This window comes from Mycteria americana, chromosome 8 (genome assembly GCF_035582795.1).
Source record: "Mycteria americana isolate JAX WOST 10 ecotype Jacksonville Zoo and Gardens chromosome 8, USCA_MyAme_1.0, whole genome shotgun sequence".
Lineage (NCBI taxonomy): Eukaryota > Metazoa > Chordata > Aves > Ciconiiformes > Ciconiidae > Mycteria > Mycteria americana.
Genome location: NC_134372.1, coordinates 512,425 through 525,911, shown reverse-complemented (window position 1 = coordinate 525,911; position 13,487 = coordinate 512,425). Strand labels below are relative to the sequence as shown.

General features: G+C 52.5%; 1 protein-coding gene across 1 annotated transcript; it reads left to right on the top strand.

Annotated features, from left to right (window-relative positions):
• The first annotated feature begins 1,507 nt into the window (after positions 1-1,507).
• Positions 1,508-4,569, top strand: EGR1 (early growth response 1). Its single transcript, XM_075509812.1, has 2 exons — positions 1,508-1,956; positions 2,273-4,569. The coding sequence occupies exons 1-2, from the start codon at positions 1,722-1,724 to the stop codon at positions 3,571-3,573; spliced, it is 1,536 nt and encodes a 511-aa protein (XP_075365927.1). The 5' UTR covers positions 1,508-1,721; the 3' UTR covers positions 3,574-4,569.
• The last annotated feature ends 8,918 nt before the right edge of the window (positions 4,570-13,487 follow it).

Below are 13,487 nucleotides of genomic sequence, written 5' to 3'. Positions count from 1 at the left end.
CCGCGCCGCAGCCGAGCAGGGGCGGCCGTGCGCGGCGGGGCTCCAGGCCCGGCTCGACCGGGTCGCGCCCGCCGGAGCCCCCGGCACGGCCCGCGCAGGGCGCCGGTCCCCGGCCGCGGCGGGGCCTGCAGCGGCTGCTGCCGGCGCCGCCCACGGAGCCCCGCGCACTGCGGGGAAGCCCTCGCCGCGGCGGTCGCGCACGCGCACTGCGGCCGCACTGCGTCGCCGGTGCCGTCTGGCCCGGCGCCAGGGGAGCCCCGCGCCGCGGCGCGCCGGCAGCGGGGCCGCCCGGGCGGGGCGGGGCGGCGGCCGCGTCGAGCGCCTATTTATAGCGCGGGAGGCTCCCGCCGGCCCGGGAAGCGCTCTCCCGCGGCTCCGCTGTGTGCGCGCTGCCTCGGGCGGCCAGCCGGGGCTCCCGGGCCCTCCGTGCACAGCCCTCGGTTCCGTGCGGAGCCGGTGCTGGGAGCGGCCCGCCTCTGCGGGGGAGGGCAGGCGGGCAGGAGCCGGGGCCGCGTCAAGGGACGGCCCTCAGGGCGCAAGAGCAGGGTCCCGAGCGCTGCCGCTTTCCGTCGCGCCGAAGGCAATGGCGGCTGCGGCCCTGCGGTGCCCGGGGCTCTGGTTTTAGCAGTGCCCCGTTCTGCGTGAGGGAGGCGCCCGGCGCCTGGGTCTGCCCCGCTCTGGCGCTGCGGGCAGAGCTTCCCCCGCGACCGGCGGGAGCGGGCGGAGCAGGGCGCTCCCGGCAGGCCTCCGGAGTCCCGAGATTCCCCTTTTTCCGGGAGCAGGCAGCCCCCGCCCGGGGCGCGCTGCCAGCGCCCAGAGAACTCCTCCGCGCCGAGGCCCCTCGGCGGAGACGGGGGGAGGCGAGGAGCGCGAGCCGAGCAACCGGGGGGGGCGGGGGGGGGGGGTGGGGGGGCGGGAGCGCTCTCCGCGAGGCCGCGGCGGCGGCGTTGGAGGCTGCCGGGCGCTCCCCCAGACCCGTGCCGCCTGCCCGGGCAGCAGCCTGGCGCTCCCGGGGCTCCGCGCGCTCCCGCGGCCCGGGGGCGGGCGCGCGGCCCGACGGCGACCTGGCTCTCGCGCCCGGGCTCCCCGCGCCCCCCCCAGCCGGGGCCGGAATCGCCATATAAGGAGCGGGAAGCCTCCGCCGGAACCGAGACTTATAAGGGAGTTTCCTAATATGGAAAGTGTGGCGGGGGCTTCCGGCGGGCTGGCCGGGGCGGGCGGGGGCCGGGGACCCCGCGCCCCGCGGCCGACGGCGCTGCGGCAGCGCTGCGGCGGCGCTGCCCATGGCGGGGGACAGGCCCGCAACGGGCGCGGGGCTCCGAGCCCGGGGCGGGCGGGGCCCCCACGGCCCGGCTTTCCCCGGTGCCAGGCGCTGACGCCAGGCGGGGTCCTCCGGCCCGCATCCATATAAGGGCTTCCTGCTTTCCATATATGGCCATGTACGTCAGGGCCGGGGCGGGCTGCGGCCGGTGGGACCCGATATATAGAGGCGGCCCCGGGGCGGGCGGGGAGCCGAGCGCTTCCAGCGGGCAGAGCCGGGGGGAGCCCCGGGCGGGCGGGCGGGCAGGCAGGCGGGCAGGCGAGCACTCTCAGCTGGCAGCGCCGGGGCGACGGCGGCGCAGGGCACGCAGCAGGCGACGGCCGCCTCGCCGCAGCCGGCCCGTCCGCCGGGCCCGCGGCGGCGGCGCCACCACCCGTCCGAGCCCGAGCCCGGCGCCCTCATGGCCGCGGCCAAGGCAGAGATGCAGCTTCTGCCCCCGCTGCAGATCTCCGACCCCTTCGGCGCCTTCCCGCACTCGCCCCCCGCCATGGACACTCACTACCCCAAGCTGGAGGAGATGATGCTGCTCAGCGGCGGGGGCCCGCAGTTCCTCGCCCCCCCCGGGGCGCCCGAGAGCGCGGGCTTCGGCGCTGCCGGGGAGCCCGGGGAGCAGCACTTCGAGCACCTGGCGGCAGGTAAGCGCGCCGGCCTCGCCCGGGCGGGCGGGGAAGTCCCGGTCCGCTGCGGGGGGGCAGCGGCGCCTGCGGGGGCTCCGCGCTGCAGCGGCGCCCCGGTCCCGGCGGCTGTGCGGGGGGATTCTCCCGCGTGCGTCAGCGGCTCCGGGCTAGCTGCTGCTGCTGGAGACCTGCCAGCGGCGCTGCAATATGTTACGCTCAATTATTAATTAACCAGAAGCAAGGATCTGGGGCTGCGCTGCGTGTGGATGGCTCGCGAGGCACTGCCAGCAGCTGCAGCGGCTGTTGGAAGTAATCGCTATTCCTCTCTTTTCAGACACTTTTCCCGAGATCTCCCTGAACAACGAGAAAACCCTGCCAGAAACCAGCTATCCCAACCAAACAACGCGACTGCCACCGATAACCTACACGGGGCGCTTCTCCCTAGAGCCGGCCCCCAACAGTAGCAACACCTTATGGCCAGAGCCTCTCTTCAGCCTGGTCAGCGGGCTGGTGGGCATGGCTAACGCACCTGCCACCTCTACGCCTTCTTCGTCATCACCATCCTCCTCCTCCTCGCAGAGCCCCCCTCTGAGCTGCTCTGTCCAAGCCAGCGAGAACAGTCCAATTTATTCAGCTGCACCAACTTTCCCCAATTCCAGCTCTGACATTTTCCCTGAACCGCAGACCCAGTCCTTTCCCAACCCTTCTGGAGCCCCCATCCAGTATCCACCTCCAGCTTATCCAACTGCTAAGACCAACTTTCAGGTGCCAATGATCCCGGATTACCTGTTCCCTCAGCAACAGGGTGAGCTCAGTCTTGTTCCGGCCGATCAGAAGCCCTTCCCAGCCCTTGAGACCAGAGCACAGCAGCCTTCCCTCACACCGCTGTCCACTATTAAGGCATTTGCTACTCAGACTGGCTCCCAAGAGTTGAAGACCCTCAACACTAACTATCAGTCCCAGCTGATCAAGCCCAGCAGGATGAGGAAATACCCAAACCGTCCCAGCAAGACCCCTCCTCACGAGCGACCCTATGCCTGCCCAGTGGAGTCTTGTGACCGGAGGTTTTCGCGGTCCGATGAGCTAACGCGGCACATCCGCATCCACACAGGACAGAAACCTTTCCAGTGCCGCATTTGCATGCGGAACTTCAGCAGGAGCGACCACTTGACTACGCACATCCGCACACACACAGGAGAGAAGCCATTTGCCTGTGATATTTGTGGCAGAAAGTTTGCCAGAAGTGATGAGAGGAAGAGACACACTAAAATCCACCTTAGGCAGAAGGACAAGAAAGTGGAAAAGGCAGCTCCGGTCTCAACTGCTTCCCCAGTTCCTGCCTACTCATCCTCTGTGACTACATCCTACCCTTCCTCCATCGCCACCACTTACCCCTCGCCAGTGCGCACAGTGTATTCCTCCCCTGCTCCCTCTTCCTTCCCCTCCCCTGCACACACCACGTTCCCATCTCCTTCTATAGCAACCACTTACCCCTCTGGCACTGCCACTTTTCAGACGCAAGTGGCCACCTCCTTCTCATCTCCAGGGGTCACCAACAATTTCAGCTCACAGGTGACCTCAGCACTTTCAGACATGACGTCAGCCTTTTCTCCAAGGACAATTGAGATTTGCTGAGATTATCTTCTGGAACAGGAGAATTCACCTTTTCCATTGGTACTATCAGACATGGAGTCTCCAGTTACTCCCCCAACACCATATGTTGCAAGGCTATTTAACTTTTCTTTAAACTTCAGCTGCCTGGAACAACTGCCGTTTAAGTTTTCCACCTCTGTTGAATGACTTAATTTGCATGGACTGTGGATATAAGTTCAGTATAATTTTCCCCGTAAACAATAGTCTTTTATTAGGAAGAAAGGACTTTTGATTAAGTATGTAGCTGATGTAAATTGTACATGTGCCATGGTTTTGCTTTCCTTTAGGTACTATTGATGTGAAAAATCTTTGCATATCCATATTGTATTATTTGGAGTTTGCAGGGCCATATTTTGTAAATGTTAATTCTATTTCAGTGACAATGCTGTAATGAGTTTCAAACTTCTTTGGGAACAGCACTTACTGTATTTGAGCATGTTAGAGTGATGCTATGTAAATATCACCCGATGAGACACTCACATGTGGCAGAAGTTTTGTTTTTAAAGTTACAAGTCTTGGTGCCTTTTTGTGAAGCCTTGCTGATGTCATGCATTTGTGTGAATGGATGCTTTGCATCTTGCCTTAAAGTGAAAGGGTTGTTACTCAAAGAATGTAAGGGAGAGCAGGGAACGGGTGGGGAGGGGAGCACGAGAAAGCCCTGGGGGATGGAATGTAAGCAAAAAAACCCCCCCACACCTCTCAAAGTCTATTTTTGTTACAAAAATGTAAATTTATATATATATATATATATATATATATTCAGGAGTTGGAATGTTGTAGTTACCTACTGAGTAGGCAGCAATTTTTGTATGTTATGAACATGCGGTTCATTATTTTGTGGTTTATTTTTACTTTGTAATTGTGTTTGTTAAAATGAAAGTGACTGTTTGGCTTCTAAACACATCGAATGCGCTTTCCTGCCAATGGGATATTTGGTGTACAATACCCTTCAGAAAAAAAATAAATAAAATATCAAATTGTGTGGACTTCCACTTTTTCCTTTAAGTTGCTACACAGGAAGACTGTGCTGCAGCAACCCTGACTCCTTGAGTGGCTAGGAAGTAACAAGTGCTGCTTCTCTCCTGGAGAAATACCCGCTTAAACAAAGGAGGACTTATATTGATCACTCCTAAGTCCAGTTGCTCACAAAGGCATGGATGGAACACACATGTCCTTGCATCAGGTGCATCACCCGCTCTTTTGAAGTAGCCGCCATTCCTGTTTTCTGATTTCTCCAGAAGCACGTCAGCTAATCTTAGGGAGAACAACAATTCTCCCAGTGCTGAAAATGAGGTTTGAAAATTAGAATCTCAACTGCGTGTTCATAGGTAGTCAGAAATCTTACTGGATGACAAGATAATAGAGCAGTTTCTAGGCTGGAAATACAATAAGCTCAGTCCAAATGGCTGGTTGACAGAAGGGAGCCCTGCTCAGCTGAGGGCTGTCACAAGTTCCTCCTTGACACAACGTAGGGCATATAAGTGCATGGGGCTGATAGCCTTTAGTACGGATGTTTCAGCATTTATAGGAGGAAAGCACTTCCTTACATGGTGGTTTGAAATACATTTCAGGGGGTATGTGAACTCTGCAGAGCGAATTCAGAGTAGTTTGCATCCATGAGAACTGGCGGTGCAGGCACAGAGGAGGGTTCTGGTGTCAGTCCTTTCAGGTGGGCCCTCTACAAATCACTAATGTTTAGGGTTGTGAGGAGCTGCGATGCAGATATAGGCCTTGACGAATGCAGCTGGCACAGTCTAAACTGGCAAGCAGTCTCTGTCGGACACAGCATGCCCTACTGCTTGCCAAAATTGACCCCACTGGCTTAGGAAGAGCAACGTGCTGAAGCCCCTGTGCTAGTCCTTCTTCTTGGGGATGCAGCCCACCGCTGGCAAATGGCAGCAATTCTGGAAGATACCTAAGAGCTGAGCAGCTGGTAAATCCCAGCCTGTCGTCCCTCAGGCGGGACTGTCCTCAGCGGGTTGGGACAAGCTGTGGGGAAGGGCCTGTGCTGCTTTGCCTCTGTGCTGGTTTGCGCGGGCAGTGCCAGGTGTGGTCTGCAAGCTGCTGACAGTGACTTTGCAGCTGGCACTGCTGGGCCTTTTCAGAGAAAAGCAGTAGCTCTTTTCAACCCAAGGGGCTCCAGCCTCCAGCCAAGGCAGGTTGACTGGGCAAGCTGAATATGTGGCTTCACACTGTCTGAGCATGTAACCCATGTCAGAAGCCACGGAAATCCACTTATGGGAGACGAGACAATGAAGAAGGGCCTTCAAATGTGATGCTTCAAAGAAGGAAGCAAGTAACATTATGTAAAGCTAACTACAAATTTTTTTCCCACCTCCGGTTCCCGAATTCAACAGCAAAATAAAGCGCTGGAGTCAGCCCAAGCCCATTCTGATCAGTGGGCACGGCTCTGTTCAGATGTTTAGAACAGAATATTTCAGTTGGAAGGGTCCTAGGGTCTACAGTGATCACCTACTCCAACTGCCTGACCACTTCAGGGCTGACCAAAAGTTAAAGTATGTTCTTAAGGACACTCTCCAAATGCCTCTTAAACACTGACAGGCTTGGTACAGCGACCAGCTCTCTAGGAAGCCCGTTCCAGGGTTCGACCACCCTCTCGGTAAAGAAACGTTTCCTAACGCAAAGTCTGAACATCCCCTGATGCAGCTTTGAACCATTCCCACGTGTCCTGTCCTGTCACTGGATCCCAGGGAGAGGAGACCAGCACCCTCTCCTCTCCACTTCCCCTCCTCAGGAAGCCATAGATGTTGCCATCTTTACAAGCTAGTCTCTGCTAACTCCTGGTCTAGCCTTCTGGAATTGTGATTGTGCTAAACACTGACCAAGTGGGCTCTCAAGCAATGCCTGATGAGCCTGAGGGTGCCCCAGGTTCTCCAGAGCATTTTGTACAGAAATGAGCAGTGATGGTAACTGCCACACCTAAAGAGGCAGCGAAGAAGATAGGTGCTCTTTGGTGCATCATGTGCAAAGCGGACTGAGTCAGGCAGTGTTGCAGGGCTATACGGGAATGAAGGCCAGAGCACCCGTTCCAGCAGCAGGGCACGTCTCTGAGGTCTGGCCAGCCACCTCTGCGCACAAGACTGGCCTGTGGGTGCCAAGGCAGCAGTGCAAGGGAGACGATGGGATCTGCAAGGCCCCTCTAGCTCAAAGAAACGCTGGTCCTACTTGCCCCATGCTTTCTCCACTTTGGGATGATAGATCCTTTCAAGTTGTGGAGGCCTCCAGAAATCCACCCTAACCCTCTCCCCCGCTGCCCGGTCACCTCCTTAGGCCTTCTTTTGAGGGTGCTGCAGTCTCCTTTTAAATGGAAGAATTCTGGCCTCCCAGAGCTGTGGGCATTGATCATAGGCAGTCCACAGGTAGCAGATCCCGCTGCAGGGATGGTCAGAGGCACTGAACCAGGGACGTAGGGTTACCGTTGGCCCCATGTTAACCCTGACTCCAAAAGCAGCACAGCTGAGTGCAAGCCAGCAGCATTCTGAGGGGAGGGCTCAGCACCAGGGCACTGTGGCTTGCCTGTAACGGCCTGCAAGCTGGCAAATGGCACTTCCCGTCCAGCCGGGGAGTCCCTTGTCTGCATTGCATCTCATTGCAGGAAGCTCCTCAGTACCATGGAGCCTCTGGCTTGGAAAAAAACCCCCAAAATAATATTTGTAAAAACTGTTGACATATGCCAACCAGGGCCACTTTCATGCAGATATCCTTCGATGTAACTTCCTAGAAAGTGCTCATAATTTAAGCTTTAGCATTTGGTCTAAATTGCAGAGACTTGTGCTTTGCATTTGCCGAGCCTGTTTATAACATAAAGGAAAGAAAATGCACGGGGTCTTTTGCTCCTACTCTTTCCATGGCCTTCGTCCCATAAAATCAAAGCAGATTCCAGGGTTGAGAAAGCATTGACCGTACGTTTTCCGCAAGATCGCCTTGTTTGCTGTTGGTCTGAACACGACAGGGTTTCTGATTCTTAAGTTTGCTCCTGGCCTAACTGGGAGGGTGAGTCGGTCTCAGGAAGGGTGTTCCCAGGGAAACAGCAGGTGTTGCCCTCGGCGGGGAAACCCCTCAGCCTTCCTGGCAGACAAGGCCCGGAGCCTCGCAGGAAGTGCGGCGGGGGGAAGCGAAGGCCTCTCGCTTTTCCAGTCACCGGCGGGAGATCCATTCGCCTGAACTAAACCTCAGCTGTTTGTGATTTGAAGCCTAGCTTCAGACCCGACCGCTGGCGACAGGAAAGGCCGTGCGTCACCGCTGGCGGTAGCCCAGCTGGCCTCGGGGGGCACGGCGGGGACACGCCGCTGCGCCCGCGGCACCGCGCCAGTGCCGGGAGCGCGCCGGCGGGCGGGGCCCCGTCACGCGGCCGCGGGGCGGCCAGGGCCGAGCGGAAACGCCGCTCCCGCGGCGGCCGGAAGCGTGCCGACCTTATTTGGCGTTTCCTCCGCGCCTTTTATGGCACTTCCGAGGCCCAAAAAAGGCGTTTCCTGCTCACGCATTCCCGGGGCTGCGCCGCGGAGCTGTCGGGAGCCCGCCGCAGAGCTGAGCCCTCCCCTCCCCTCCCCTCCCCTCCCCTCCCCTCCCCTCCCCTCCCCTCCTCTCCTCTCCTCGGGGCGCCCTGGCGGGCCCCTCGCTGGGGCCGGGCACGGGCCCCGCACTAGCCACGGGCGGCCCGGCTGGAGGCTCCGGGCAAGGGAAGCCTCCGCTCCGCCCAGGGCCGAGCGGCGGGCCTGGGGCCTGCGGACGCCCGCTCGCGGCGCGGCCCCGGCAGCCGCGGCTGGGCGCTGCCGGCCGAGTGAGTGCCTGCGCGGCCAAGGACGGCTGGAGGGCAGGCGGGCCGCGAGCGCTTCCTCGCTGCTGGTCGCTGTTGCGGTGTCTGTAACGGGGGCTGAGCCGCTCTGTCCACACGCCTCGACATAGGTAGGACGCAGTTCAAGCTGGGGAGCGCTGACGAGGCCAGTGCCCGTGTCCACTCAGGCTCTTCCTGTGCAGAGCCTTTCCGTAAGCTGCTGTTCACTGGGGAAGTGTGGACGGTCCGTGCCTAGGCGGCTGTTCTGTGCTTTAATTACGCTAGAAAAACTGACTCTTCATTTTTCTTTCCCTTTAGAAATAAGGAGACAAAAATTAGCTCGGGTGTACTTAAAGAGCCCTGTGATATGCCGTGTGGCCTGTTGCATTGTGTCCTGTTGTGTTCTGGAAATGCTACTGGAGAATCCATATAAAACTGGCAAAATGCAACTGGTAAAACTATTTCGGTTGTGACTGTGAATTGCTCTTACCAAGTATGTCACGGGCCCTGGCTGACTGAAGAGATGAGACTTAACGAGGAGAATAGAGAGCTCTAGGCAGAGACTTTGGAGTGAAGAGGTACGTGATCATGGGCCTTTCTTCCCCCTGGGGCTTTCACTGGTACGTGTCTGGACCACAGGGACTGATTTTGTGCATCTGAGCAAGACCTCAAGTAACCCCAAGAAAAAGAACTCTGTAGACACTAAACTGGTAGCTGGGGGTTCCTTTCAAAATTTTTCTATTTGTGGCGCAGTAGGCTCTAGAATTCTCAAGAGTTATGAGTGGAGATAATGTATTTATGAACAGGGCTAGGCTGTGTGATTCTTGAGCTAAACATTCCATGTTTTTACCTATGTACATTATTTGAATGTAGCCCTAATAAGTACTAGTTAGACCTAGAAGGAAGGTTGCATGTTTTAAAGTGCACTGAGACGCTAGGGTGAAATAGGAGCTATAGCTAAAGAACAAGAACTTTTAAAATAGTTAAGTTGTTCTGCTATAATCAAAGTGACTTTGTTTTTAAAAATCCAGCCTTGACTGGTATACTTTAATGATTTATGGTCTTGACTTGATCAATGAAACTCTCTCATCTTAAATAACAGAGGCTGATGCTTATACATAGTGTCTAGCACTTTGCAGGCTTCAATTTCTGATCATTCTTTGGCACTGCCATAATGAAAATGATGGATGGTTAGGCAGAAGTATTTTCAACATGCACACTTCATAGGCTTACTTTTTTGTTTTGTGAGCTTTTCCTACTACTTTTTTGTATCTCCAAACACAGATGATGATACACAATGACACTACCAGTAAAAATGTCAATAGCTAAAAGTTCTGCTATCCAGTGTCCTTTGTAAGGTTGATCTGAGTAATATGACCTCTGTTATCCCAACTAATATGATAGCGGAATTCCCCTGTAACAATAAAACTCTTGATCACAAATAGACTTGCGAACATCAGAGTTGGAGGGACAGGGAGACAGAAGTTTGATTTGACCTTTAAAAGGTGGTGAATGCCTTCAGCCTCTTGCAAAGATGCAGTTAAAACTTTTAAGCAGACTGAGCATTAGTTGTTATCTGGCAGTGGCTGTTCTTCTATCTGACAAGTTTAGCTGGAGATGGCTTTAGAAGTTCTTGAAAACATGTTACATAATGAACATCTAAAATGTGTTTATCCCAATTGCTGCCTTCCTTTGACTGCACAGCTGTGGGTAGCCCTCGGGTTATCTACCTGAATGTGCCCAGTTGTCTACGAAGTCACCGAGCTGCCTGGTGCATTCCGACATGTGGCATTCTGCGGGCTGAGAGTGTGAACTGGAGCTATGCTTCCAGGTTTGGCTGCACGTACAGCAATTCTAGTCATGGCAGCCTTGGGAAACCCTCAAAATACTGAAAACGCACCTTAGTAAAACCTAGACATCAGTCAAAGAAGTGTGATTAAGTCCTGGAAAACGAACCCTCTGGAGTGAATTAGTTTAGTCTTACCACTTCTAATAGTTTTGACTACGTTTGTCTTTGGAATACCTGAAAGAACACTGGAGCATAAGGAAATGAAGGGACAGACTTGATGAGTAAATCAAATTTCCTAGAACAAAATGTCAACAGTGGTTCTTAGAATACTGCCTAAAAGGTTTCTTCCTAGTCAGCTGGAGAACTGGACTTGGAAATATCTTTACATAGAGTTGGAAATCTGACACAAAAGTTGAAGGAAATGTACAGCAGCAGCATTTTGATCTTTGAAGATACTTGTGATTAAAGGTCTCTGCCATGATTCTTAACTTCTGTTTGTGTAAATAAGCTTGAGAATTATAAGAAACTCCAGATGCATTCAAATGAACCGGAAAGCAGCTGTGAGGCATTTAATTTAATGGTAGAAGCTGTCCACACATCTCATGTTTTTCCTCAGGGAGGAGGACCTTTTGTGGATAAAACCAGGCCATCTGAGGTGTTGTAACTGTGGTTGTAATATGCCAGAGATCTCTGGGGTCATAAAGTGAACACATGATGACCTTTTTTAAAAAGCATGCCTGCATAAAAATACAGCAGTTAATAAGCAAGGAAACATTGATGATGTTTGTTAAAGGAACTGTCATACTCAATCAAAAGCAGCTCAGTCTCTGGTCCATTGTCCGAGGTAGCCCTGGAATATTGGTGATTGTGATTCTGGTGATTGTGACCTGCGGCCGATAAATTTCATGTGCTAGAGCCCACGTCTTTGCACATTTCATTTAACTTTGTCCAAGTGATTTATTAAGCTGTACAAAGTTTTAGCATTCACAATATCTGATGGAAAAGTGAATTTTAGCATATCCAGGTGCTGCATGAAGGGGGGGGGGGGGGGGGGGGAGGGGGTGTTTAAACTTGCTACTTCATAACTTCATTTGACGCCTCTTAAGATTTCTACTATAGAAGATGGTGAATAATGCCACTTGCAGGATAGCTACAAAACTCTGTCACTCCTTTCCCAGTTTGCTCTCTTTCTGGTTGGACAAGCAGGTGATCTGTAGCTCATATCATCCTTTTGTGTACCTTTTGTCATACTGCTCACACGTTTCTGAGAGGTAGAGGCCTGCACCATATACCATATTCAAGATGGAGAAACGATGTGGATTAATTGTGATATACATCCCCTCCCCCCCCCCCCCCCCCCAATGTTTTCTCTTCTTTTCCAAGTATTTCCAAACCTTCTATCTGGCTTTGGAGCAATGAGCTTTTAAACCTTTTAGTTATCAAGATATTTTTTGGGTCATAACAGTTCTCTCGGAGACCATCATACGATGTATAATGTTCAAACTTTGAACCCCCATCCCCTGTGCCTGTTTGGGTTTTTTTTTGCGTTATTCACACTGAAATTAATCTGCAGCTTTACTGTCTGTTCCCACAATATTGTTAGCTCCTGCAGCAACTCTATAGGGGCATTTTTTTTACTATGCAGAAGGACATTGTTGGAAATCTCTGTCCCCTCACTATCCACCTGACTTTTTCAAATCCTCCGTAAGTATGGTTTCCTAGGGCTAAGCAGACATCTCTGCATGAGTCTGCTGACAATTTTTGCCTGACTAGGAACTGACCATTTATTCCAGTTCTTTCAGCCTTTTAACGAGTTGCTTCTCTGGGGGAGAACTGTGTCTGTTGTCCCACGCAACATAGATTAAGAGCCTTTGGCGAGGGTCTGTACTGAACAGTTTCTGGAAATCCAAATACAGTACATCAGGTGAATTTCTCATGTCCACATGCTCATTGATTATTCCAAATAATTCTAAAGGATTTGTCAGGCCTGAATTTCCTTTACAAAAACTCTGCTGATGTTTTATCTACATTTACTACTTATTCATGTACCCACTAATTGTTCTAGCTAGCTTCTACTAGTATGCTTCTACTAGCATGCCTGGACTGGACATAGGATTTATAAGCCTGAAGCTTTCCGAAACCTTTATAAAAATTCATGTTTTGTATGGTACCATCCAGTCCCCTGGTACCGAGGTAGAACACCACAGCTATTATGCTTGTTATTTCATCCTCAAGTTGGGCATTTGAAGGGATACCATATGGTGTAATGACTTGTTATTAATTTTGATGGCTTAATCCTTTCTGTAATCTATCCTACAGATACTTCAGTTTAAAATACTCTGTAACGCAACTCCTGTAAAGGAAGTTTTTGGCACAGGAACTTTTCCAAGTTTGCGTGAGACAAAATGGGTGCAAAAATCACTTTTGGTGCCCTCCTTGTGTTTTGACCATCAGTTGGCCTTATGAACTCTCTGACAGTCTCATAGTCCCTGATACGGCTGAGAAAGGAGTCATCAGTTCTCTTCCTGTCTGCAAGTTGTTTTCCTCAAGCCATATTTCTGACCTGATCTGCCATATTGTGTTTTAATATGCAGTTTGTGACCACATCTGTTTTCTGCATTTCAGCATAACTTCCACTTTTTGAGGGACGTCGTTCTTCCCCTTTGTCAGAATAATTGTTTTGGATTGCTTCTTAGCCTTTCCTGACAGGCAATAAAGCACAATTGCTGATGTGATGCCTTTAAATAGTTTTCCTGTCACTAGAAAATATTTTTACTTTTCTAGCTGCACCACTACTTTCTCTTTATTTAAAAATAGTTTGTTAACTTCCTTTTTGTAACTATGCCCCATTGTAGTAGATGTCTGGATTTTGTTGCTCTTGCAAGGACGTTGAACTGTTCTTGTGTTTTGATGAATGCTGTTCTATGCTTTACTTGGGAAAATACGAAGGTTTGTGTGTATCATCCCAACCCATGTGCTTTTCAACACTTTTTGGCTTTTCTGTGATTCTTAGGTTAAACTATCCTGTGCCTTTTTTTTTTTTTTTTTTAAATTGTAAATGTCAGCATCCTGATTGCATGTGACATGATGAAGGGCGTGCCTCCTGTATAGGGTCCTTCTGTTTTTAAAGATTCCTGGAGTTCCTAGTGATTCTGAATCCCTCTTCCCTGCATGATTTTCTTCTAGCCATGCATGGTCACTCTGCATTTCTGGCCCTCTGTTTGGTAGTGAGGGCATAAAAACCCCCAAACAAACAAAAACCAACCAAACAAAAAAAAACCTGTCAGGGAGGCCTTAGCCAAAATATGAAAT

Bases quoted from the DNA above. Each gene is read 5' to 3' on its own strand.
- EGR1 (XM_075509812.1), top strand. From the start codon at position 1,722: ATGGCCGCGGCCAAGGCAGAGATGCAGCTTCTGCCCCCGCTGCAGATC. The intron at 1,957-2,272 runs GTAAGCGCGCCG...CTCTCTTTTCAG, and splicing joins CTTCGAGCACCTGGCGGCAG to ACACTTTTCCCGAGATCTCC.